Genomic DNA, 26,466 nt, shown 5'->3' on the forward strand with positions numbered 1-26,466 from the left:
GAGCAGTCCGAGCCGAGCAGAAGAAGGACGCGCTCTCATCTGTGGAGAAGAACTCGACCAGTCTGCTGGACGCCGGCACGCTCCGGACCCACGCGCGCTCATCAACACGCAGCAAAAGAGCCGTGGAGAGGTGGACCGCTGCGTCTGGAGAATTCGGAGGGAGATTTGGGAGAATTTGAGGAAGTCAGGACATTTGTTTGGAAACTATAATGCACTCTGTTGGAGACCAGATGAGACACAGACGGGGTGTCAGCGGGCAATCAGTGGTTCTGCTCTTCAGATGGGACAAAGTCTGGGCGTCTCGCGCGTCTTTCCGGTCACCTTCTGAAATGATGAGCTGTGGAGACGTGCGGGGCGCGCCAGCGTGCGTGTGAGCGACTGACCGACAGTCTTTCTGAGAGACAGAGGCTGGATAAAAACAGCAGCTGGGATCCTCGGCAGCGACAGCCAGGCGCGCGGAGCAGACTCCCCTCCTCGCCTCCAGCTCCTCTCAAACAGACAGGATGCCCGCGGAGCTCCGGGGAGTGCTGCTCCAGCCCAGCCCGAGTTCATGACGCCCTCCTGGGCGGCTTCGTCATGCGTTTCTTGCCCGAACCCAGTGCGCAGTCCCTCCGGCTCCTCTTCCTCTTTGTTTTCGTCATGGGGGTGGCCCCCTCTCCGGCTCTCACTGCCGGCTGCCCAGACAGATGCGTGTGCGACGACCAGCTGGTGGTCCAGTGCGCCGGGCAGGATCTCACCCTGTTCCCCAACGACCTGCCCCTCGCCACCCGGCAGCTCATCATCTCCAACAACCGCATCGGGGACCTACCTGCGCTGCAGCTCAACTACCTGTCTGACCTGGTCTATCTGGATTGTAGCAACAACTCACTGACAGAGATCTCCGAGTCTACGTTCGGAAACTTGCGGAAACTCGCCTACCTGGACTTGTCTTTCAACACGCTGCTGCAGATCGAAGACCGGACTTTCGGGCCTCTGGCGTCTCTGGTGATGCTTCGGCTGACGGATAATCCCGGCCTGGGGGAGATCCACCCGGACGCCTTCTTGGAGAACATGGCTCTGCAGGTGCTGGACGTGAGCCGGAACAACCTGACCACCCTGAACATCAGCAGCCTGATCGCCCTGCCCGCTCTGCGCTCTTTGGGCCTCAGCGGCAACCCCTGGAGATGCGACTGCGACACGGAGGACCTCTGTCTCTGGGTGAAAATAGAAGGGTTCAAGTTTCAAGGTGAGCATGGATGATGACAGATTTATGAATAAATGGAAAGGGGGTCTTCGAATGAAGATGGTTGACTTCTGTTATTTGTTGATTCATGGCATTCACGTGATCCATGCCTCCTCTAAACTTATGCTGCACCTTCCTGAAGTATTTCCTTGGCTCTCAGATTTCTCTGACCAGCTTTCCAAGCAAACTCATTTTATTCCTGAAGAGCAGAAGACCCTCCTCATCCTCCTCAGCTCATGTGGGTAATTTAGGTGTTTCTGCTCGGTCAATTTAGTTCCTGATGATGGGAATCTGGCTGTTGCTCCTGGATGCACACACTTTTATGAGCGCTCATGAGAATCAGACGCAGGATGTTTGGCGAGCACTGACACGGGCCGAGAATCAAACAGCTTGACCTCCAGAGTCGGAGAAATCTGGAGATTTTCCTTCTCCTCCCCTGCTGAAGTTACAGTCCCCTCAGGCCGCCATTCTCAAAAACATCTCAGGCTTACACCCAGCAAATTTAAAGCCACACTGACTGAAGAAAACACAGAGAACTGAATCTGGCTGTGGAGGATGAGCCCAGGCTGCTTTTTGAGGTTCAGTGAGCTTACAGCTGTGAGCAACCGAACTGCAGGCTTATGACTTGGAACGGTGTGGGTGTTAGTCACAATGCCTTTTCATAACACTGTTCTAAAACCTTGTGTGACTTCCTTTAGCATAAGTGTTACCCTCCAATGAACATCATATTTTTGGTGGGTTTAAAACATTTCTGTGGCATTTTTCCTATGATGGAGGAGATATATGAAGGAAAATAAGGATCAGGAGCAGATTAAAAACAAAATGTCATCTGAAAAAGAACTTTACTGTCACAAAGAAAATATGCTGAGCGGGTCACAAGCTCCCTGCTCCGCTCCATTCTGATGCATCCACTTATAGACCCATGTACGTCTTTGTTTTCCTCGTCTGAGCTGGTATCTGGCTCAAAACTGTTCAATTGCATATAGCTCCGATATTGCTCGCCATTTTTGTTGCACTGCTTATGTTGGGTGTGAGGGGGCTGCAAGCTAGCAGGAGAGTGTAAACAGAGAGCTCTCAGTAATGGTGAGGGGAGATGGGGGGCGGGGTTACTCCACTGCAACAGTTCCGTTTACAACTCTGAGGAAAATTTCTGATGAACCACCGCTCTGCAGAAACTATGTCCAAGAAAATGGCCCCTTTTTTGGAGTTTCACTAAAAATGGCATAATATTAATTAAAGGACCACAGGGAATGCTTTGAAAATAGATCAGAAGATGATCGGAGTAAGTTCTGTTTATAGTTTCAAATTTAACTGTATATTAGCTTAAACAAAACACATGGATGAATGCGACCCCTTTTTCCAGGCATCTCTTTGTTGTCCCCCAACAGTTTGGTTCTTTTTTTTTCTTTGAAGCAGTGAAAAAGGGCATTCACCTGATTTTCCCCTATCGAGATTGAGATCTATGTGCAAGAAACATCACTGTTTTCATTTTTTAACCTATCTGGCGTTTCCAACTGTGTTTGTGCTTTTTAGCTTCCTCTTTTAACCATCTCATGAAGCTTAGCAGCAAAGTCAGTGCGCCTCCATGAGAAATGAATGAAGATCAGACGCTAACTAAAATAATGCATGTCACATGCTTGGAAAATGACCCTTTCTATAAAAATAAAAAATAAAATAATGCTGAAATTGTCATGTTCATTTCAAAGCATAAAGTTTCTCTTCAATCAGGGTTATTTTTGGAAACAGTGTACAAATATGCACAGAAAATAGGTGATAATACATAATAAGCAATAAAAAAACTCACATGCCCACGAACAGGAAGTGAAAGTTTTGTATCAAACCTTTTTTCTAGCTAAACAACTATCTCTGCACACAAATCTTTGCAGAATAGTGCTGGCATCCCTGTGCTGAACATTTACTCCCCAGTCCAGATGGGTATTGTTGGTGCGATAAGACATGAACGCTTTCCTGTGAGAATGGAGCGTGTGTGGTTGGATACACACAGTCTTCAACAACATTAGAGAAAATATTCTGGCAGAACTGAACAGGCATCACATCTCAGTGCCCCCATTGATGCTGAGAGGGGGAACATGCTCACCTGGGCCGCTTTAACCCGTGACAACATTTCTTTTTTTGCATCAGCCTGCACTCAGAGTACTGTCAATTATGGAGCACATCTTTTGCCTCTCATTCTTAAAAAAACGTGCAAAAGCTCATTTAAACAGATGCTGTAAGCGGCGTTGTGGACATGAACCGGGTCAAATGAGCATGTGTTAGATAACACAGGCTGTCTGTGGCCGCGGACGCCTTCGGTTCTACCTGCGGGGCTGTGAGTGAATGCAGATTCCAGCTGCCGCTACCTCTCAGTCTGAATGAATCAACTTTATGAGAGTGCCTGTTTATTTTCCTTAAGTCTTCACACAGAAAACACTTGAGTTGTTCATTTTTCTGTCTTTTTTTCAGGTTTTCTGTCTTAAGGCTTGTGTGAGTCACAAAACTTGACATGTTAGGAGTTCGGCAGCCACCAAGTTTAAAGCAAAGCTTCAAGATAGTTAGCAGCCGTCCATTAGAAAGAGAACATGTGCAAGCAAAGAGGCTGGAGCGGATTGGGAATAAATGATGGGAATAAATGATAGAAAAACAAAAAAAAAACTTAGCAAAAAAGACTTCGGTAGTAAAAAATATTTCAACTGTGATAGAAATTATGTACCATGACATGTTTTGCTGTAAGATGGACAAAAATCTTTTAGAAAAAGAATAGTATATCAACAAAATTGATAATAAAATTCAATTTCAGCTATTATAAGTTGTTTTTGAGCAAAAAACAAAAATCACAAAGAACAGTATCAAATGTTATTTACATTTAAAGAAACAATAAAACTAACAATAAAAAAACATTTAACAAAGTAATTTAAGGGACAGATCAAGGAAAGCACAAAAAGTAATGTTTGGAAATTAGAACAAAGTGCTGATGTCACCAGAAAGACGCATGAAGAGTCGATAGTTTCAGTTCAGCACAAATTGTTTGGACATTAAGCTGAAATGTTTAGCAGCACTCAAGCCCTGATGAAATAATTGCATGAACCAGTTTTTCCGCCATCACTTTGGGAAAAGATGTTTCTAATTTTGCAGCATTACGCAAATGGAAAAAAGGCCACTCTGGAGGCTTGATGAAATGTGAGTTAAGAGACACATCCTGGTCAGATGTGACTCCAGGGTTCACAGTGCTTCCACTGACACACATGCATATTAATGCCCATAAAGTGCAATAAACAAGAATCAACTAATGATCTTTTAACTAAAGGCTGCTGCTTTACGTCCTGCACATCCATTTATCACCACATGGACTAACATCTTGACAGAAATTCCTATCCCATTTCAGCTTATCTGAATTAACTACTCTAACTGATTCTAACAGCTTGGGGACCAGTGGTGTAAGGAGAAAGGATGTTGGAGGTGCCAACCCTGATTCACTCAATTGATAAATATAATTTAAAAAATGGTTGGGTTAAAACGAAGCATCCTGACACAAAGTTCTCCAATTTTTACAGCTTACTTGTAATTGGTAGTGATTTGCAACCAGCCTTTCAGCATCTCCACCGTTATCAGTGTCACTCCGTTGTGTAAATGAGGAGGGTGCATCTCTCTGCTGCTGCCTCGTCAACATCTAACTGAAAAACAGAGTAAAAGGTTCTTCTGGACTTAGATGTGTCACAGTTCAAACATTTTGGAGCTTGGTTTATAAATGGTGTGAGCTTGCAAATACTGAATGTTTTTAAACTGAAAAATGATCTATGAAGCTATGACAGTTTGAAGCTTCAAGTGTCTTTACTCCAAAAGCTTTGAAGGCATGTACTGTTTGGTTTCATTTCATGATTTTACAACTTGTAGGCTAACTCCAGACAAAATAAACAAGTCAGTTGGTGGCTTGAGTTGGTGGCTTGAGCTGTTCCTGGCTGTCACATTTTCTGGTGTTAGGGTTTCAGTGTTGAGGGGGGGAAGTATTTGTGGCTGCCCCTTGGTGCTCTGGACAGCTCACAGACGGGGAGGCAGAGAGCCAAAACCGAGGGGGCATGCATGGGCCAAGAGTTAAATATTCATAAAAGAGGAAAACAAGAGGGCGAAAGGTTCAAGATGACAAACGGAAAGGATGAGGATGAGTTCACATGGCATTCAGAGAAAGCTGGAGAGCTGAGATTGTGGCTGAAAAGGCACGAAAAGGACAAATACGTGAAATAAGACAGACGAGATAGCAAAGATATACAAAGAGATCCAACCGAACCCTAAACACAGGAAGAGCAAACTTGATGGTACTAATTGTCTGTGGCCTGGATCTGTCACTCAGACCCATTAAAACAGTCATTATGACAAGCAGGGATCAACTCAGTGCGATGCAGGTAGAGGATCCATTATTTATGAGCTGGAATCATTCTTCAGACCCATCTGGTGTGGGGAAGCATATCAAATTCAACCGCTTGACTTATCCGGTGTAACTTGTACACATTTTAGTGTCCCTGTACATTTCACAGAGTGAACTTGAACCCGAGAGCGATGTGATGCTCGTGTGGGCGTGTTTGGGGCGTGATCACCTGTGGCACTGGGAAGAGTTCAGGACTCTGACTTGTGCCTTCATATATGCGTGTGTGTGAGTGTTAAGATGGCAGGCAGAGAAGAAGTGTGGATGTGATAGAAAAGAGCTGATTAATGGTGAGAGAGGGACACATATAAATGCAAATGTGCCAGAACGGGATTTAAAAGGAACAGGTGATAAAAACAGAAAGACCGATAAGGCGCCAGGATAAGAGGAAGCACAAATTGTTGCTATCTGACCTTCACTTATCCCACTCTCTGCCGTCCATTAGAGAAAAACCCTGGAAAAAGTAGAGATTGGGCCATGGGAGCAATTCTCCTTTTGCCATTTTAAACAGAGAAGGCCTCTCAGGATGCAGAGGATTCAGTCATTATGGAGGTTGCAAAGAAGAAAGGGCAGCTATTCTTAGTCTTAGTCTATTCTTAGTCCTCATCAACCCCATTACAAGTGATTGAGCTTTTTAATGACAATTTTGTGTGTCTTGCTGGATGAGAAGAGCCTAAAAATGTTTGTTTATGCACTCTTTGGGATTGTTGTGAAGACCCACTACAAGGAAAATTGTGTTTTTAGTGTTTGTAACATGTTCTTGTGACATTTCTGTCACAATGGAGGTCATATATATAAAGAACATTAAGCTTAGAATAGCATTTCTGAGTATTTCTTTATTCGAATCGATGTGAATCGGGGGCAGATGAAGAAATGTAGTTGGAAAAAGACCTATTTTTTTTTTTTTTTTTTTTTTTTTTTTTTTTTTTTTGTTTTTTGTTTTTTTTTTTAACTTGTCCTGTCCAACAGCTAGGCAAACAGATGAGAGCTGAGGGCCTCTTGTGTTGGACATATTTTATTTTAACAAGAGGGGTTATTCATCTTCAGACAAACCAAAGGTATGTCTGAATAAACCCCTTTTGTAATTGAGGCCAAAATTTATTAATTTCAATCATGTTTGAAAATCTTTGGTGTTGGACCGGACGGAAAAGGAAAGAGGGGAAGAAGAGAGAGGGACGTTAGAGAGAGGGGGGGGTAGGAGGGTGATAATAGGAGGGGAAGGGGGGTAAGACCATGAAGCAGCATAGAGCAGACAGGTTTACTGGTTGTTTATCGTTACGGTACGGTTCAAATGTAGTACAAAAAGGGCGGGGCCTGTTCACACACACTCAAATATTATCAACACACCTGCTAGCCGCAAAAATGTCCACATGTCAACATGCACACAAAACAGATAGTGTTCACGAACGCATACCTATGCCTTTAAACCAACTAGTGTGAAATCTTTCATTCATTCAATCATGCAAACTATTAGTGCAAAGGTGAGCTAACACCTGTGCTCAGGTGAGTGTTTATGTTCTTCTAAAATGGATGGTGGAATGTGAAAAGAAGGAGGAGGAGCGCCCAGCCACCCCCACACCCATACCCCCGCCGCAGCAGCAGCGGCAGCCGGAATTCCCCCAACGCCACACGGGAACAGGCAGGGAACAACCGCCCCCCGGGCGACCAAGACCGCCACCCAGGCCAGGGCCAGCCGGACCGCCGCGAGGCCCCCAGAGCCAGAGAGCAGGGAGGCGCAGAGGGATGGAGAGCCCCGCCCCAGCCCAGCCAGGAAAGCAGCCCCCCGCCGCGCCGGAAGAGCCCAACGCAGGGCCCCACCGGAGAGGGACGCCCACAGCCCCAGACGAGCACCCCACCACCACCCAGGAGTTCCGGGCATCCCCCCGCCCCGACCCCAGGTACGAGCCAGGACCCCCCAAGGGAGACCCGCTCCGCACTCCAGGCAGCCACCCACCCGGCCCACGGTTGGTCCAGGTAGGAGCAAGGCAGGGGCCCGCCGCCCCCGCCCAGGAGGGGGGAACCCCGGGGAAAAAAGGGCGGCCCACAAGGGATGTTATAAATATGGCCCGACCAGGCTCGGCCATGTTGGAAGTTTGGCGGGGCCCAGCGCCCAGGGGCAAGGACCAGGACCCACCCCCCAGGGACACGAACACCCCCGGCTCAGGTGTAATATGAACCCCCCCAATGGCGGAGAGAGCACCGCCGGGCCCAGGGAGCCGGCACCCAAGGGACACAGCCACCATCGCCAAGGGGCCCGCACCCCCCACCAGGGAAGGGGTAGGGGACAGATGGACCCAGGTCCCACCTTCCTTGTAAAATGTGTGTGCGTGTATGGGTGTTTGAGAGGGTGTTTGTGTGCATGTGTGTGTGTTTATGTTTGAATGTATATATTGAAGGGGGAGGGGTGTGTGTACTAAGGGGGGTGCAGTTAAAATTGGCGAGTAGGGCACTAAGGGGACATCTCCTGATTACTCACAGTGATGTCCCCTCACCCTCCACACCAAGGGGCCCTAAATGTCTAAGGTGCGGTTAAAATTGGCGGGTAGGGTGCCAGGAGGACATCTGCTGCTTGCTTGCAGTGATGTCCAAGCACCCCCCCTACCAAGGACCCTACATGTCTAAGGTGCAAATAAAACCGAAAGAGGGGGGGCCCACTCCATACGGCAACCATAGGAGGGGGGCCACTCCCAAGTAGCCCCCCCCCAAGGCGCATCGCAGGCTAGACCCCCCACCCCCTCACCCTAATATGAGGTTATATAAGGAAGGGGGTAAGTTGGGGACAGCTGGTAGACTGTCCCCCGGTGGAAAAAGACCTATTTTGTGACTTAGAAAATTATCTGGGTTGGCCGGTTGTAGAACAGAGGATCAGCTTTACACTTTACACAGACTGTTTGAATGTTCATGTGAGTTCACAAATCTAATCCACATTTGTTTTGTGGATTTGGAGAAAGTTTGAAAGTGTCCATAATGTCCGCCACAGTGTTCCGTGGGAGGTACTCTGGGAATATGGGGTCTGGGGCTTCCTACAAAGGGGGATCCAGTCTCTAAACACCCAGAGATGAGATCATATTGCCAGCAGACGTTGAACCTGTTTCCAATGCAAGGAGGACTCCATCTGTAATGTCCTTTGTCATAATTTTGTTCATAATTCTATGGACACATTTCTAGGCACAGCCAGGGGGGAATCTGGTTTAGGAGACGCAGGATTTTATCTATGCTGTTTGCAAATGATGTTCTTTTGGCCTCATAGAACCAGAACCTTCAGTGTGCACTAAGGTAGTTTGCAGTCAAATGGAGGGCCAAATTGGTGTACCCCCGACATCACTGTAGGAGGTGTCTATAGACCTGCGACCTGGTTCTGAATATAGCGACGAAAGATGAATGGATGGATGGAGAAAATGATATAACCGTTACTTTCTGAGCGTACTTTGCTTAACATTAATCAAATATGACAGAAATCATTTGTCAAGGATTCACACAAAATGAATTGGCTTATAATAAAAATAGGTCACATGTGTTAAAAAAAGGTCATGCAGCACAGAGATAAAATGCTTCCACGTGGTTACAAATTGCTTTTTTCCTTTCAAGGACCTGTGTCCACCTGGAGGTTAGAAATTAAGGGGAGGGGTGGGAAGTGCAGAGGCAAAGCACGATGATAGTCAGATGTTAACAGTTTTAATTAGTTTGCTTTGTAAGCAAGGTAGAAGATTCTTCTGTCTGCCGCTCCCAGCCTCTTCCCCTGTATACCCACGCTGATTACCGTTAATATACACTGGCATAATTAATCTGCCTAAAAATAGCTCAGTCCTCAGACTATCTGCCCTGCAGCTTCATACAACACACACTGTTATTACATCACTTTTTGCACGGGGACCATTGCAATGCAGAGATCGAGCCCAAAGTTGATCAAAGTTTTTGTAGCGTCATCATCTTTTCTGCAGGTCTACTGTGTTCCTGTGTCAGTGCTGTGCTTCAAGATTGTTGCAGAGTTTGAGATAAACAAAACTAACTTGTAACTAGAATGAGCTGCATTTCCAGAAGAAAAATGCTGAATAAAATTGAAACTTAAAGCGTAATAATTGGCAAAAAGAAAGAAACAAATGATCAAAGTTGGGCATAAATAAAGTAAAAACAGCCCAATAACAAAAAAGTTATTTTTGTGAAAAAATGCCAGCACTAAGTCTTGAATCAGGAACATTGTGCACTACAGCTCACATGTCATGCCATTACACCACCAACAGGTATAGCTAACAGGAGATACACTGACCAAAAATAGAAACGCAACACTTTTGTTATTGCTCCCATTTTTTATGGAATGAACTGAAAGATGTGAAACATTTTCCACATACACAAAATAACCAGTTCTCTGAAATATTGTTCACAAATCTGTCTAAATCTGTGATAGTGAGCACTTCTCCTTTGCCAAGACAATCCATCCCACCTCGCAGGTGGGCCATATCAAGATGCTGATTAGACAGCATGATTATTGCACAGGTGTGCCTTAGACTGGCCACAAAAAAAGGCCACTCTGAAATCTTCAGTTGTATCACACAGCACAATGCCACAGATGTCGCAGGTTTTGAGGGAGCGTGCAATTGGCATGCTTATAGCAGGAATGTCCACCAGAGCTGTTGCTAGGGAATTAAATGTCCAATTCTCCACCATAAGCCGTCTCCAAAGGCGTTTCCAAGAATTTGGGAGCACATCCAACCGCAGACCACGTGTAACCACACCAGCCCAAGACCTCCACATCCAGCATGTCCACCTCCAAGATCGTCTGAGACTAGCCACTCGGACAGCTGCTGAAACAATCGATTTGCATAACCACAGATTTTCTGCACAAACTGTCAGAAACCGTCTCAGGGAAGCTCATCTGCATGCTCGTCGTCCCCATCGAGGTCTCGACCTCACTCCAGTTCGTCGTCGTAACCGACTTGAGTGGGCAAATGTTCACATGCGACGGCGTCTGGCACGTTGGAGAGGTGTTCTCTTTACGGATGAATCCCGGTTTACACTGTTCAGGGCAGATGGCAGACAGCGTGTGTGACGTCGTGTAGGTGAGCGGTTTTCTGATGTCAATGTTGTGGATCGAGTAGCCCATGGTGGTGGTGGGGTTATGGTATGGGCAGGCGTATGTTATGGGCGAAGAACACAGGTGCATTTAATTGATGGCATTTTGAATGCACAGAGATACCATGATGAGATCCTCTGGCCCATTGTTGTGCCATACATCCAACAACATCACCTCATGTTGCAGCATGATAATGCACGGCCCCATGTTGCAAGGATCTGTACACAATTCTTGGAAGCTGAAAACATCCCAGTTCTTGCATGGCCAGCATACTCACCAGACATGTCACCCATTGAGCATGTTTGGGATGCTCAGGATCGGCGTATACGACAGCGTGTTCCAGTATCCAGCAACTTCGCACAGCCAATGAATAAGAGTGGACCCACATTCCACAGGCCGCAATAGACAACCAGATCAACTCTATGCGAAGGAGATGTGTCGCACTTCATGAGGCAAATGGTGGTCACACCAGATACTGACTAGTTGTCTGAGTCCCCTGACCCCCTCAATAAAACAAAACTGAAGATTTCAGACTGGCCTTTTCTTGTGGCCAGTCTAAGGCACACCTGTGCAATAATCATGCTGTCTAATCAGCATCTTGATATGGCACACCTGCGAGGTGGGATGGATTGTCTTGGCAAAGGAGAAGTGCTCACTATCACAGATTTAGACAGATTTGTGAACAATATTTCAGAGAACTGGTTATTTTGTTTATGTGGAAAATGTTTCACATCTTTGAGTTCATACCATAAAGACTGGGAGCAATGACAAAAGTGTTGCGTTTATATTTTTGGTCAGTGTATAATCCTGGAACATCTTAAAAAGTTCAAGGATTTGAAGGACCACAAGTCATAACTGGAAAAAACTGAAAGAGCTGAACATTTTAATAGTTGAATGATTAAAATAGCTGAAAAATTGTGGAAGGAGTTAAGTGCCAAACTGGAGGCAGTTTGGACAGAGGTAGAGATAGTTTGGGGAGAATCTGGAGATTTAGGAAAAACCAGTACTTTAAAGGTGAGGGGTTGTGTGTGGACTTGGGGGTGGGAGGGTGACTCTATCTATAAACTAATTTGCTTGTTTAGTAACATTTTTCTTGTTGTACAGAACTTTTTTTTGTCACCAAGTGTGAAAAGTGTGATTATAAATTAAAAATGGTAATTAAATAAAACATTTCTGGTCTCTAAAGGGTGGATCAGGTGCTTCAAAAATGAAAAATAAAATGATTTCTTTTTTTCAAAATCATATAAATGTGACAAAGCAGTGTCACAGTGTGAAGGAGAGTGCATAAATGTGTTAAAGATGCTTTATTTCATTCTTTCTGATAGTCACTGCAGCTCTGCATCTCCGTCTTCACAAAGGCAGAAGAAGAAACAACGTATTTCCCCGCTCCCTTTCCTTTCACCCATTTGGACTAAAGCTCCCTTACACTTCTTATATGAGCCCGCCTACAATCGCTGGAATGGTAAAATGATTGGCTAGAATTGAATCGGTTAGTTCAAAAGGGGCCCAAGTCCACAATTTTTCAAAATAGAGATATTATATGTTCTATAGTCTTCGAGGGATAAGCTATCTGATTATGTGCAAAAAAGTCCCAAGTCCGTTGTAATGGATTGACTTGACATGTAAAATGCATTAAGTGCAAAATTCCTGGACTTGGGCCTCTCTTGCATGGGTTTTGCTTTATCCCATAGATGGCAGCATTAGTTATCCAATATGGCAGCGCCCCTGTTTAATTTCAGAAGGGCCCAAGTCCAGAGACTTTAGTTTGCTAGTCCTCTGAAATTATAAAAGTGAGGGGCTTCATATTACAGCATTTGTAAGCTATGAACTGGTGCTAAATCTGGGTAAAGTGTTAATCATTTGGTGTAGCCTCCCTTTAAGCTATGCAATTAAAATCATTTCCTGGAAAAACAAACCTCTTGGACTTGGGCCCCTTTTGAAATAACCGATTCAATTGTAAAGCAAACTTGGAGAGGAAAGTGATTGACAGGTCTGAACCAAAGCACCAAAATCCACGTTTTTTCTACAGTACTGACATCACTTAGGTGATTCAGCACCCATCCCCATGTGAAGGTGGTTTGTGTTTGGACAATGATCCTACTTTTATAACACTCAGATCACGCCACTGTGTTTAAGGGACATACAGTGTTGGAACTATCGCTGCTACTTACAGGCCCCACCATCCCAGCCCACCTGTGCTCCCACCTCACTCAACTGTATATAGTGTGTTGTTGTGTTAACTTAATTTTTTTAACTTATTCTTAATTGCACCATACACCAAGAAAAATTCCTCGTTTTGTAAAGTGCGCTCTACTGAACCTGGCAATAAAACCTTTTCTGATTCTGATTCTGATTCTGAATTGTTGGTACCCCTCAGTTAAAGAAAGAAAGTCCACAATGCTCACTGAAATGACTTGAAACGTTCAAAAGTAACAATGAATTACAATTTATTGAAAATTAAATAATCAAAGTCAGCCATTACTTTTGAGTTGCTGATTAACAGAATTATTTAAAAAAACAAACCAATGAAATAGGGCTGGACAAAAATGATGGTACCTCCATAACTTAATATTTTGTTGCACAACCTTTTGAGGCAATCACTGCAATTAAACGGTTTCTGTATTTGTTAATGAGTCTTCTGCACCTGTCCACAGGTATTTTGGCCCACTCCTCATGAGCAAACTGCTCCAGTTGTCTCAGGTCTGACGCTGTCTTCTCCAAATGGCATGTTTCAGCTCCTCCCACAGATGTTCAATGGGATTCAGATCTGGGCTCATAGAAGGCCACTTCAGAATAGTCCAAGGCTTTTCTCTTAGCCATTCTTGGGGTTTTTTGGCTGTGTGTTTTGGATCGTTGTCCTGTGGGAAGACCCATGACCTGCGACTGAGACCAAGCTTTCTGACACTAGGCAGCACATTTCTATCCAGAATGCCTTGATAATCTTGAGATTTCATTTTACCTTGTACAACTTCAAGACCCCCTGTGCCAGATGCAGCAAAGCAGACCCAAAACAGAACTGAGCCTCCTCCATGTTTCACAGTAGGGAAAGTGTTCTTTTTGTTGTATGCTTCATTTTTGAGTCTACGAACATAGAGCTGATGTGCCTTACCACAAAGCTCCAGTTTTGTCTCATCTGTCCAAAGGACATTTTTCCAGAATCTTTGTGGCTTGTCAACATGCATTTTTGCAAATTGCAGTCTGGCTTTTTTATGATTTCCTTTCAACAGTGGTGTCCTCCTTGGTCGTCTCCCATGAAGTCCACTCTGGCTCAAACAACGATGAATGGTGTGATCTGACACTGATGTACCTTAATCTAGGAGTTCACCTTTAATGTCTTTTGAGGTTGTTCTGGGCTCTTTGGATACAGTTCCAACTATCCGTCTCCTCAATTTGTCATCAATTTTCCTCTTCCAGCCACGTCCAGGGAAGTTGGCTACTGTCCCGTGGGTGTTAAACTTCTGAATAATATGTGCCACTGTGGTCACAAGAACTTCAAGCTGCTTAGAGATGGTTTTATAGTCTTTACCTTTACCATGTTTGTCTATAATTTTGTTTCTAATGTCCTGGGACAATTTTCTCCTTCGCTTTCTGTTGTCCATGTTCAGTGTGGTTCACACCTTTTCACCAAACAGCAACGTACCTATTTGTCTCCTTTTAAATAGGCAGACTGACTGATTTTGGGTTTGAAAACAGCTGTGATGTCAATTAAAGGACATACCTGAGTTCATCATGACTCCCTGGGCAATTAGGTCTCAGTCTTTTATGGAGGTACCATCATTTTTGTCCAGCCCTATTTCATTAGTTTGTTTTTTTAAATAATTCTGTTAACCAACAACTCAAAATTAATGGCTGATTTTGATTATTTAATTTTCAATACATTTTAATTTATTGGTACTTTTGAACGTTTCAAGTCATTTCAGGGAGCATTGTGGACTTTCTTTCTTTAACTGAGGGGTACCAACAATTTTGTCCACCACTGTATTATTGGTTTCATCCAAAAAAATACTACTACTACTAATAATAATAACTCCTCTAAATATCCACACTCTCTCCAAACTATCTCTACCTCTGCACTCCAAACTCTCAGTGACCGTAATTTTCCATCATCAAACGCCCACATCATGAATGCAGCCTGCGGGATTGACTCGCGGCATAATCTGAATCACTTCATGAATCAGTCATGTGGTACAGCCAGGAGGTGAAGCTTCATACATCATCATCTTCAGCTCCTCCCTAAATGAAGGTAGCCTTGATACGCGCTTCACAGAAACTCCTCCTCCACTGCTCGACACAGGCATAGAAGCCTCGATACAGAACTTACCATCACTAATTCTCTGCCTGTTTGTGTGAAGAAGGAAGGTACTTTTCAGAGTTTATTTTTCTGGTTGTTGCTGTTTAATTCTTACAATACTATTTTAATCTTTACAGCCACTGGCTTGTAATGTGTCACTGAACTGCAAGGATTTGTGTGTGCAGTCAGTAGCAAATCTCTCAATGTGCCTCTTAATACTGCCTCAGCCTGGCACCCTCAGGTCATGCACACTCTGGAGAAACACAGAGTTTCACCAGAGTGTTGTAAGCATGAATATGAGGCACAGATAACTGCAATGACAGGCAACCGCAATTCTCAGACTCTGGTCCTTCTGTTGAAGGAAAACCTGTGGTTGAGTACCTAATTTTTTAACAAGTACTATAAGAAAAACAACACCTTAAAGTCATGCTCCTCTAATCCAGACGGTGTCATGAGTAGCCAGCCTAAAGTTTTTTTTTGTCCAGTTTCCATCTTTTGCTGCAGGATTTTCTGCAGTGCAGCAACCATGCATAAACCGGGAATTCTTTGAGGCTACACAAACTAAGTCCTGAGAGGTTTGGAATCAGACCAAACGTTCAAGTTACTCTGCAGAAACAATGAGGACACACGCACAGATCTATGTATTGCTGTAGCCCTCTATCCACTTCAATTTGTCTCTCTCATCTAATGCTCCCTTCAAGATCTGCAAACATCTTCCTCAGGCTGCAGATGTAAAGATTAGAGGAAGTTTGTGAGCATAATGATGCATAATTAGCCAGTTAAGCGTATGTAATGAAGTTATGCTGAAATTTGCAAAGGCTAGCTGTCCAAAATTTGGACTCTCAGAGGAAATTTTATATATATAAGTAGACACTAAAAACCGCTAACAACAAATAGTAGTAGTACTTTTTTAAGCTATTGGGAATTTTATAAACAGTAATCAGGTGTCCACTGTAACTATAGATGTTGCTCTACAGCACTGTAAAAAAAAATCAGGCATCTTCAGCTGGGACCTCATGGACTGAAATGCTTTTTTATGAAAGAAAAAAGATCTAGCAAGTTTCAACTAAAAAATCTTCTATCCTCACTGTTTTCTTATCTCAGTGAAAAAAACCTTCAACCTGGTCCGAACAGACCCCACTCCTGAATCTAGACAAGGTCATGAATGTGGTTGGTTGAAGAACATTTTATTTCGCAAAGTTAAAGGGCTGTATTGTGATTTCAGGGGGCACTCAATAAAATGCATATATATATATATAAAACCGAGGGGAAAAACAGAGATGGCGAAAAACGGGCAGACTGAAAATGTCAAGGGCATTCTGCCAAAGTGATGTCTGAGTGGTGTGCCAGGCTGAGTGATGGGATGCGTGAGAAAACTGTGCGCGACATAGAAACAGATGGTGATGAGTGAGTGCCTGAGAGCAAAGTGAATCATCCTTGGTGCCACCTTTTCCTGTGCACTGTGACGACACAATTTGCTTTTATGCCTTATTATGGCAATCAGCCTTGAATTTTCTGTCATATGCAAAACATTCAAGTTTCTGTTTAACTTGAATGTTACACAGAAAGAAACAGGAAGACATGCTGAATTAAACAGCTGCGTGGAAAAAGTAAGTTCATTAGATACAAATTTTGATTTTTCACAGATTTAAGCAAACCCATTTTTTAACATTAAAAAATAAAATAAACTAAAAGCGTGTTGTGAAATAACCTTTTGGATTTTTTGGGGGGTTAATACTCAGTGGAAACTGTTGTCAGGACATGAAAATATCAATGCCTGTAAATCTGGCATTGATATTTTCATGTCCTGACAACAGTGTCTGTGTCAAGACAGGAACCATGAAGTAGAGCAGTGTTTTTCAACCTTTTTTGAGCTATGGTACACTTTAACCTTGACAAAAATCCACTGGCACACCAGTATCCTAAATTAAAGAAAAACTCAGTCTGTATTATAATGACCCAGCCACAACGTCACTATAGCCAAACTGCTGATAAAGCGGCTTCATTGGACAGCTGTCTGTGACCCATACACCGCACGACCCCAGATAGTCTCAGAGAGGAAGAAGTAGGCAGAGAAGCAGAGTCTCCTTTTCAGCATAAATGCCCATTTAATTGAATACACCACAAACAGCCAAACAGCATGGAGGTCACTTGTGTTCCCAGCCCTCTCACTCATGGTTTTCACATCAAGATTCCCCACTTAGTTTAGTTTATTTCAAACACAAAACAAATGAAAAAGTCAACACACAGTGGTTTAAAAGACATAAAATCATACAGTGTGCTTAAAAAGGAGTGGATTGAAGAGAAATCTTGTCTGCTACCACCCCTTTTTTACAAAACCTGATGATGTACGTATTCAACACGCGTATTGCTATTTACAGATAGTTACAAAACATTCACAGTACAATTCTGCATTGCAAAAAGTGACATTTTTTGTTTAATTAATCGTTTCTGGCCTTATACAGTACTATAATTCCCATGAGTCTTAGGGGCTGAAGGCGGGGCTAACCCCCAGGTCGTTACAGTATTGATCTACAGCCCCTCCGCAATCTCACATGCATTTTTGTGATAATTGTAGCAGAAAAAGCTGGAAGCTGCAGCTGTTTTTTTCTAAAAGATGTAATAAAAGTTAAGTTAAAAGATTTAAAAACTGTTTGATGTATGTTTGTTGTGGTTTCAAGACGTTTAACAAGGACAACTCATTGTGTGCTGAGACGCTATCACTTTAACCCAATACATCATGGGAGATGAAGTGCAAACAGCTGCCGAAGGCAGACAGACCAGCGTCTCTGAGCTTCATAGTTTTGTTCACTTTTTCCACGGTCTGATACCGGATTCTGTGGAAAGCTACACCGCTAAAGACGAGCTTTAGATGTTATTTTTGTTGGAACTTAGATACTTTCTGAGCTAAATTGGAACAAGGAAGTGAGGACTTTAACCACTTCTGATTGGTCAGACTGATGACGTGTGATTAAGCCTCCAAGAATGATTGGTGGAGACAGTTAAAGGGGCGGGACTTTTCAGAAAACAGTTATAGCTGCAGCTAAATCGCGGTACCGTCATCCTTATCAAAATATCTTTAATAGAATCAAATAAACACAAAGAAAAAAGTATTTTATGATCTGAGATATTCCTAACTACTCAGTGTTTTATCAGGGCCTGTTTGGACGAACAAAGAGCTGATAACCTGGAGATGGTAAATGTTTTTGGATCAGTTAATGAGGGCAATTTCCTATGGGACAATTGACCATCTCCCATGGCACACTGGTTGAAAAACACTGAAGTAGAGAATGAACTGGATTCATGGTATGTCCTTTTGTAAATTGTTGTGTTTGCAGTCGTCACAACGGAAGATGCTGCTTGAACTCAGGACCGCTGGAAACTATTACCTCTTCACATTGGAAGTGATGAATTTTGATACAGCAAATACATTGCAAAAAATTAAATTAAAATTACATTTATCTTTTTATTGTTTCTAAATAACGTCAAGTTGGTTATTTTCCAAAGGGACAATTTTAAACAGAACTTTTTCTTTCAGTTGATCAATAAATGAATGAACAATAAATGTCAGAATAAAACTAAAAGAAATAAAATAGAAATTACATTAAACTAGTGGCACAAAGGTGCAGAAACTAATTCTGGCTGAGGCTGAGAAATCCTTGATATTTAAAATAATATATTATATTATATTATATTATATTATATTATATTATATTATATTATATTATATTATATTATATTATATTATATTATATTATATTATATTATATTATATTATATTATATTATATTATATTATATTATATTATATTATATTATATTATATTATTATATTAAAGCACAGTGATAGGTTGCTGCAGCAGGGCCTGCAGACAAAACACAACCTTTTTTCTCCTGACTGAGACACGGCCTTCTGGTGAGGGGTTGTTATGTCGTATTGATCAGAAGAAGCCTTATCAGACTGCAGCAGCTGTGTCGTGGGCTTTTTGGTCAATTCGCTTAGTGTTCAGATAAGGCATGTTGTCAGACAACAGAAAGACTAAAGAGGTACATCTCACTATGTTAAGGCCCGTACACACCGGGACGAATATTCGCCAGCGTTATTCGCCACGTTTTTTGTGTTCACACCCAGGCGATTTTCGCTGAAGATGAGCGGAGTGAACATGCAATTTCATTCCCTGACATTAGATGGCGCTTAATGTAAAACAGAAATACTCCTGTACACAAGGTGGCGCCGCGTAACTTTACGCTTCTTAAAGTGGCTTTTCACTCAGAAGAAGAGAGCAAGTATTTATGCGCTTGTCAGAATCAAACAAAGAAAACATGAATATTTCAAGCACCAGTAGCTCCAACTGGTGCATGGTTCGGGGATATTTTAGAATGTCCGTCATTATTTCTTCGCGGCAGTGTAGACGCTACTTGGCGTCTAACTTCTTCGCTGGTATGTGTGCTCAGCAAGGCAGTTTTGTGTTTGAGCGCCCCCAAGTTGTGTTTTACTGTAACTTCAGAAGCTCCAGAGACGTGTGCAAAAGCGCCATTCTCATTGGTCGAATAGATTTCGACGCGAGGCGTCAAAAAAAAAAAACGAAGCCGAGGCGTTTTTTTTTTTTGACGCTTTGACGCGTGGCGTTTTTTCGCGTCGGTGTGCACACTCTCATTGGTGCCCTTTGTTTAGTCACGAGGCGTTAAACGTCGGCGAAAATCGCCAGCGAAATCCGTCCCGGTGTGAACAGGCCTTTAGAATGTTGTGAAAAAGTTATTTTTTTGTCTATTAGTTGGCTAAATTAAAATGTGTTTTCTTTGGTACTATTATTTGTAAATTTCCAACAGTTATATTTTGTCATTTTGATGACGATGACCTACAGATAACAAAAAACTAAAATGCAGTGTCTGAGAAAGTGAGAATATCACTTCAAAATGATGAATAAAGGATGTTTTAGCAAAAATGTCAGGATTCTAAAAATTGAGTTGGATTTCCACAAATCAGTTCTCAGTTGGGCTTTCTTTATTATAAATTCCTTCCCTCTTCCTCCAGTCCAGGGTGAGGCAATAAGGGCTGCATTCCTTCTTGTTTTCCAACAAACCCTGTTGTTGCATATTCTGACTAGCTGGACATACGTGATCCAGGCCATCTGTAGGGAGAAGGGCAAGTTGATTTAGAAAGCCTAAATCAAGGACACTGTCCTTCAAAGCCCCCCTGCTACAGAATCTGAGACTTTGATTCCAAATTATATATTATAATGATCCAATCACCAGAATAATTCATCTTGAAGTTATTTCTAGTATCAATTCTTATGTGAAATAAAAAAAAATAAACAAATTTGGATTTGTAACAAAAGTCTGATAATTGAGAATAATTGTGTCTCCCCAAATGCTTTGCTCTGTATGATGCCATTATGAAAACTATAGATCTTATCTTTAGTATCGCTTGTGTCTTTAGTCCAGATTTTGCCTCCATTTGAAGCTCATTGCAGTTTAATTAACAGTATTAGCAGCTCTGCAGAAAATGCACCAGAAGACAAGACTACAGCAAAGGACTTCTGTTGTCTGTGGATGTGTTTTATCTGAAACTTTCATTTAAATGCGTGAAAAAGTAAATATAAAAAAAATAATGAACCTGTTCATTAATTCGCTCAAATCTAAGTTTGACTTTGTTTGAACCATAATAATTTGTCCTCATCCCTTCATCTTTAAAATGCTGTCATAGTCTGATTGTCTATCCCCTTATAGTCTGTGTCATTTCTCTCATTTTGCGCTGCTTAAAGAAAAAGAGTTGCCCTTTTAAGAGAGTAGAAATGTAATTAGGCTCATAAGGAGGCTGGGAGTGGAGGAGCAGACCTGGTTAGGTCAGATGAAGTGATTGAAGGTGGCATTGGCTGCTCTATCTTCCTAATTCTGATCACTCTGTTAAAGAGCATGCCCCCCTGTCCACACTATTGTCTGTTAATGCACTGTGGTCCTTATAACTGGGTTCTTTAGTTGATGCACCACTTTTTGACCCCATTGCACCAAAATCCATAAAATCATATTTTACAAATCACAATATCAACTGATGTTTGCTTGACTTAAAAGCCCCAATACTTTTGTTTTTATAGTTTTTACGTCAACAGTGTTTAAGATCTGAGAGAAACTTTTATGGCTTTTAACTAACCTACCCAAACATACAATTCTTTTAAAATGTCTACTTGTTACTTTTTTATTTAAAAAAAAAAAATCTAATATTTGGTTTTCTTGCATGTGTTGACATTAGATCTATTTATTATATCAAATATTAATAAAAATATAGGTCAAAGTCAAAGTGAACTTTATTGTCAATCTCACAATGTAACTTACATTAAGGGACGTACACGCCGGCCATGAAAACGTGCATTCAAGCGAGCACTTCTAATCAGAATCTTTGTCATGATTGGAGTGAGTGCAGTCGGTCTGTAGTCGTCGACCAAAGCGGCGGTTTTAATAACCAGAATGAACAGAACCAAAAACAGAGAAGGTTCAAAGACGCTCAGACACTGAACACAAGAAGGCCACGCCTTATATAGGAGCTTAATGAGAAAGTAAATGTTTGTAGTAAAAGTTTCAGCAGAAGTTTTGGATAATTCCATGCTTTGCAAATGTTTTAAGAAAAAAGACTTCTTGGATCAAAATGCTATGATCCAACTTGTATTTTTATTTTGTATTTATTTAATAAAGGGACAATGCATACAAAAACAGTGTGAAGTGCTCTAAAAAAGAGAAACACTAGAAATACGCAGGATTAGGTTTAAAATACTTAGTTCCCCACGGTATATATCCATAAAAATCGCCCAAATCAGAACCATATGGCAGTTTCCCTATGTTGGTTTTAAGTTCAAGTTTGGTTTTCCAGTAGCCCCGATCTTAATTGTTTTGAGAAAGATAAAAGATGGAAACTTCAAGACGTCACCTGGATAAATAAGAGCCTTAACTTACTCCATAATCCACATAACTCAACTATGACCTTAAAATCAAAATGAGTCAGTGGCGATCGCGGCGCATCACGTAACAAATAGTCCGCTTTTTGTGAGAAAAGCGATCCAAATCGGAAAAAAAACAAGAATTAAGGACTAAAAACTGGTTAATATGTATTGCTTTTGTAAGTGACTATGGTATAAGCGGGTTAATGGCCTTTGAAGTGTGTGATATTACTTTTTAACGCACGCCGTGGAAGCCTGAACCGTCCGACGCGAAGCGTTTAACCACGGCGTGCGTTAAAAAGTAATAACGCACACTTCATCAGCTATTAACCCTTACATAATTCGTACATTAACCCTGACTTGAGCTACAAAACACATATTCTTTTTCTTTTTTTTTTTTTTACATTTTTTTTTTTTTTTTTTTTATTTTGAGATATTTACAAAATACATATTTCCTTCCTTTTGTGGCATGTTTAGTTTCAGTTGTCAGTGTATGCAGGTCATGTATTTCTCTTACTTCATTGATAATTAACTTACATTAGTTTTCCAATCACAAAGAACATTTTGTGTACCTTACAATTCTTCACAAAGTGTATTGTTTAAAAATGTACATGAGTTGAGTTGTCACTAAAGTATCTTTACTCTCCATTTTCTGCAATTCCTGCTTGGTGTCCCTTTTAAAATCTGACCCTATTTTCACATTTCTGATGCAGGATGTTTTTGTAAAAGTGCTGCAGAGATCTCCATGACTCATCCATTAAAGAGACACATCTGCAGGATTCTCTGCACAGCAGAGCAGCTTCACTCCAGTGTTTCCTAAATCTTCTTAAGGCCTTTTGCAGATAAACAGGGCTTACCTTGTGCTAACACTCACTGATACAAACTAATCATCTTGGATCTTGTCTTGCACTTTCAAATTTCCACCTGACATCCTTGTTGACACCTTTTCTTTTAAATACATCACAATAATATCACTTTCGTTACTTTCAGCTCCTTTTTTGAATTTTTAGATTAAAAGTAAAACAGTTTTTTTTGTGTTTTAACATGTTCTTCTGGCATTTTCTCAGGATGGAGGACACATAAAAAAAAACTAAGTTTAAAATTGCATTTAGAGTATTTCTTTATTCAAATTGTTGTGAATTAAGAGCAGACGAAAATGCAGTTTAAAAAAGATTGTACTTGCGATGTAGAAAATACTACACTAAGTTCCCTGCTCCAGTCCATTCTGATGCATCCACTTGTAGGCAACTTAATCCATGTACGCCTTTGTTTTCCTCATCTGAGCTGGTATCTGGTGTAAATAGTATGGCTGGATAGCGCCAGTATTGCGTGCCACTTTTTTTGCACCTGGAATGCTAGGTTGGGGTTGTAAAGGGCCGTAAGCTAGCAGGAGAGAGTGTAAATAGATGTGTGATGGGTGATGGGAGGTGGGGGTGGGCCTGCTCCTCGCAAACAGGCCAGCCAACAACTCGAAGGCAAAAATTCTAATGAACTTTTAACGCTCTGCAGAAACTATGTCCTAGAAAAGGACTTTTTGTTTAATATTGTCTACAAATGGCATAACCATAATAACTAAAAGAGCACTGAGAACGCTTTTAGAATAGATCAAAACATGATTGCTGTGGGACTTTAATGTTTTGAAGCTGGTGAAAAAGGGCCAAACAGAAACCAAGATAATGATTTGAAAACCTTCATGAGGTCCTTTTCCTTCTTTTTGACTTTGATATCCATCTATTCCCTTTTCTGTTTTGGAGAGCTCACCTGAATCGGGCACGCACCTAACAGCAAAACAGTAGTCACTGAACTTAAGCATGTGCTTGATGCTGAATCACTGTGGCAGAAGGAATTCATGCTAATGAGCACCTCAGCAAGACTCTAAAAGCACAGTCTAGACTCCCAGCCTTCAGGAACCTTTGACCTACTTGTTTTAAAACACCAGCATTAGAAAGCAAACGTACTGTTGTCAGTAAACGTGCATCTCTTCGTGGTCAGCAGTTGCTCATAGTAGATGTTTTGTCAGAGAAGACATTCATCTTCTCATCTCTGGCTTGCTGTAGACTCTGTGCTGATGTGGAGAAGCAGGTGGGAGGGGTGATGTGTCAGAGACTTGCTGTCACCTTTGCTTGCATGCATGTGTGAGTGTGTGGAGCATAACAATGTTTCCCTGTCCTAGAAACCAAAGACCTTTATTACTCAGGGGAAATCTATAGTCTCCTGGGGTACATTTTCAGCGTTGTTGTTTGAGCACTGACTGTTGATAGTTCTCTACAATTTCTCCAAAATAATTCAGTGTTTTGTCCCCTTTCCCCTTTGCTTTACCCTCAACCATATGCTAATAAAACTGTGCTTTCTTACATACATTTTCTTTCCTGATAAATCTCCCCTCTGATTGCTCTTTCTCTGTCATTCTTGTCTTCCACCTCCAGACGAGGGACAGACAGTTTGCTTCAATCCTCCTGAGCTGGCGGGCCAGCGTTTGGCGGAAGTAGGCATGCAGCTGAGAGTGGACTGCCACCAAGGCCTCGGCTACTGGGACTACCTCTTCTTCATCGCCATTGGTTTCGTCATCTTCTCGGCCGGCACGGTGTCGGCGTGGGTGATGGGGATCCTTATGGTGCTCTATGAGCGCTACACCAAGAGGAAGAGCGAGGAGGTCGACAGCGACGACGAGGACCAATGGGGTGGAGGTGGGGGAGGCGTCTGCGGGGTCGGAGGAGGGAACCAGGGGAACGGGGATGTGAGCAAGCCTGGCATGCAGGTGTGACAGGCTGATGCGAGACAACAGGACGACAAATAACAAGCGAGGAAGTGGAGAGGAACCAGAAGTGATGGGAGGAGTGTGACATCAAATGCTACGCTCTGAACTAAGATCTGCCTGTCTGTCTTTGTTACAGATTTTAGGTATCACAGTATTCTCTTTAACATTTAGAAAGGTGAGTGTGTGTGGCTGTGCGTTGGCGTGACTGTGAAAGAGAAAGGGAGACAGAAAGACAGCAATAAGGACGACAATGCCTTCACTTCAGGAGAACAGAATGACCTCTGGGTTTATCAAGAGCAATAATCCTGCACACACACACAAAGGGCGTGGAAGAACCTGCATACACTGTAAAGTGCTCTTTTGCAACACATTGCAAATGATGAAAATAACATGACATGATGTATGAGTGGCATATCCAACGACACACATCCGAGACTGACACAGAGAGGATGTGAAGAAAGCGATGCCTTATCTATCCTGCAGTAGAAATGGGAAACTGGTACATTTCAGTTGTTCAATGTCCCTTTTTCCTCCCTGAATGCCTTAAGGCAACTCACTTGAAATAATCAACAGTCACTGTTGTCACTTATAGATGAAATGTGTCCGAAACACACACACAATTCAGTCAAAACCGACACAACAAAAAGACAAAATAGTGTGAATGTACACGAAAGGAATGAAAGCAAGGATTTTAACTACTGAACAGAACTAACAAGATCGGAGATTGATGGTCCCACCCATACATCGCTCCTTCTTTTTAAAGAATCCCTGAGGAGGTTTCTTCTTGTAGTGCGAGTACAGCAACAGTTCCTGTCTGCGAATGAACACTACAAAAAACACAAACATATCAACTTAAGGAACATGAATGTAAGAATGTCCTCAAGGATAAAAAAAAAATAAAAAAAAAGGAAAAAACTTCCATGGGGTACCTTACCAGTAACCCAGTACCATCCCAAAGCTTTCTCATCTCACTCTTTGTTTGGTTTTCGCTTTGCTGATGCAGAATTTCCCCCAGTTACCGCAGCTGGATGAGGTTAGCAGAAAACAGCAAAAATCGAGTTGTCAATTTGTGGAAAAATAAAGTTAAGTTCACCTTAAGCTACACCTTAAAAAAACCATTGGAAATCAGAAAGAGCTTGTCGAGAAAATGAGTTTGTTTTCTATTAGACGACAGAGTCTGATCCTGTCCTTTAACCCTTTAACACTGTGTTGATATTTGTTCGTCTACCATAACTCTTCAATCATTTATGCAAATAACTTAATTCTAGCCTTGCACCGATATGCAACACTTTACAGTAGGGAAGTGCTTATGCAATTAACGTAAATAAGCTGATTTTGTTTAGGAGAAAAGCGGCTTTGCCCCGTTCTATCGTTGCAAAGCCACTATGAAAAACAGCTTTTCTACGCATCAGAATCACCTGATTCATGTTGATCGCGTAACCCGTCGGAGTTACGGTGTGTCAAAGAGCTTGTGTTATTTATGTGTCACCGGCAACATGCACGGTGTTAAAGCGTTAAACCACCATTACACATTGCGACAAATGCTTCTGACAAGGCTTAACCATCCCAACTTCTTCAGTAGCTTGTTGAACAAATTCTTTCATTTTTAGTCCTAAATGATCACAGAAACAGCTAACATAATAAGGGAATTTTGGGTCCTGATTGATGTAACGTCACACAGGCTGTGAGGCTAAAACCTGTTCTGTCTGTTCACCTCATTTAAAGCAGTCATTTAGTCTGTAACTGACATTGCGCAGAGAAAACCATTTGTGTTGG

At 42.1% G+C, this 26,466-nt stretch overlaps 1 protein-coding gene across 1 annotated transcript; it reads left to right on the plus strand.

Moving 5' to 3' along the window:
* On the plus strand, nt 1–25,056 carry lrrc52 (leucine rich repeat containing 52). The gene is made up of 2 exons (XM_004068277.4): nt 1–1,225; nt 24,359–25,056. Exons 1-2 carry the CDS (start codon nt 577–579, stop codon nt 24,694–24,696), a joined length of 987 nt encoding a protein of 328 aa, XP_004068325.1. The 5' UTR covers nt 1–576; the 3' UTR covers nt 24,697–25,056.
* The last annotated feature ends 1,410 nt before the right edge of the window (nt 25,057–26,466 follow it).

The sequence above is a fragment of the Oryzias latipes genome, chromosome 4 (assembly GCF_053564925.1).
Source record: "Oryzias latipes strain Hd-rR chromosome 4, Olatipes_Hd-rR_3.1".
In the NCBI taxonomy this organism is placed as follows: Eukaryota; Metazoa; Chordata; class Actinopteri; order Beloniformes; family Adrianichthyidae; genus Oryzias; species Oryzias latipes.

Excerpts from the sequence above, each read along its gene's own strand:
- lrrc52 (XM_004068277.4), top strand. The coding sequence starts at position 577 with ATGCGTTTCTTGCCCGAACCCAGTGCGCAGTCCCTCCGGCTCCTCTTC. Across the intron at positions 1,226-24,358 it reads AGAAGGGTTCAAGTTTCAAG|ACGAGGGACAGACAGTTTGC; the intron begins GTGAGCATGGAT and ends TTCCACCTCCAG.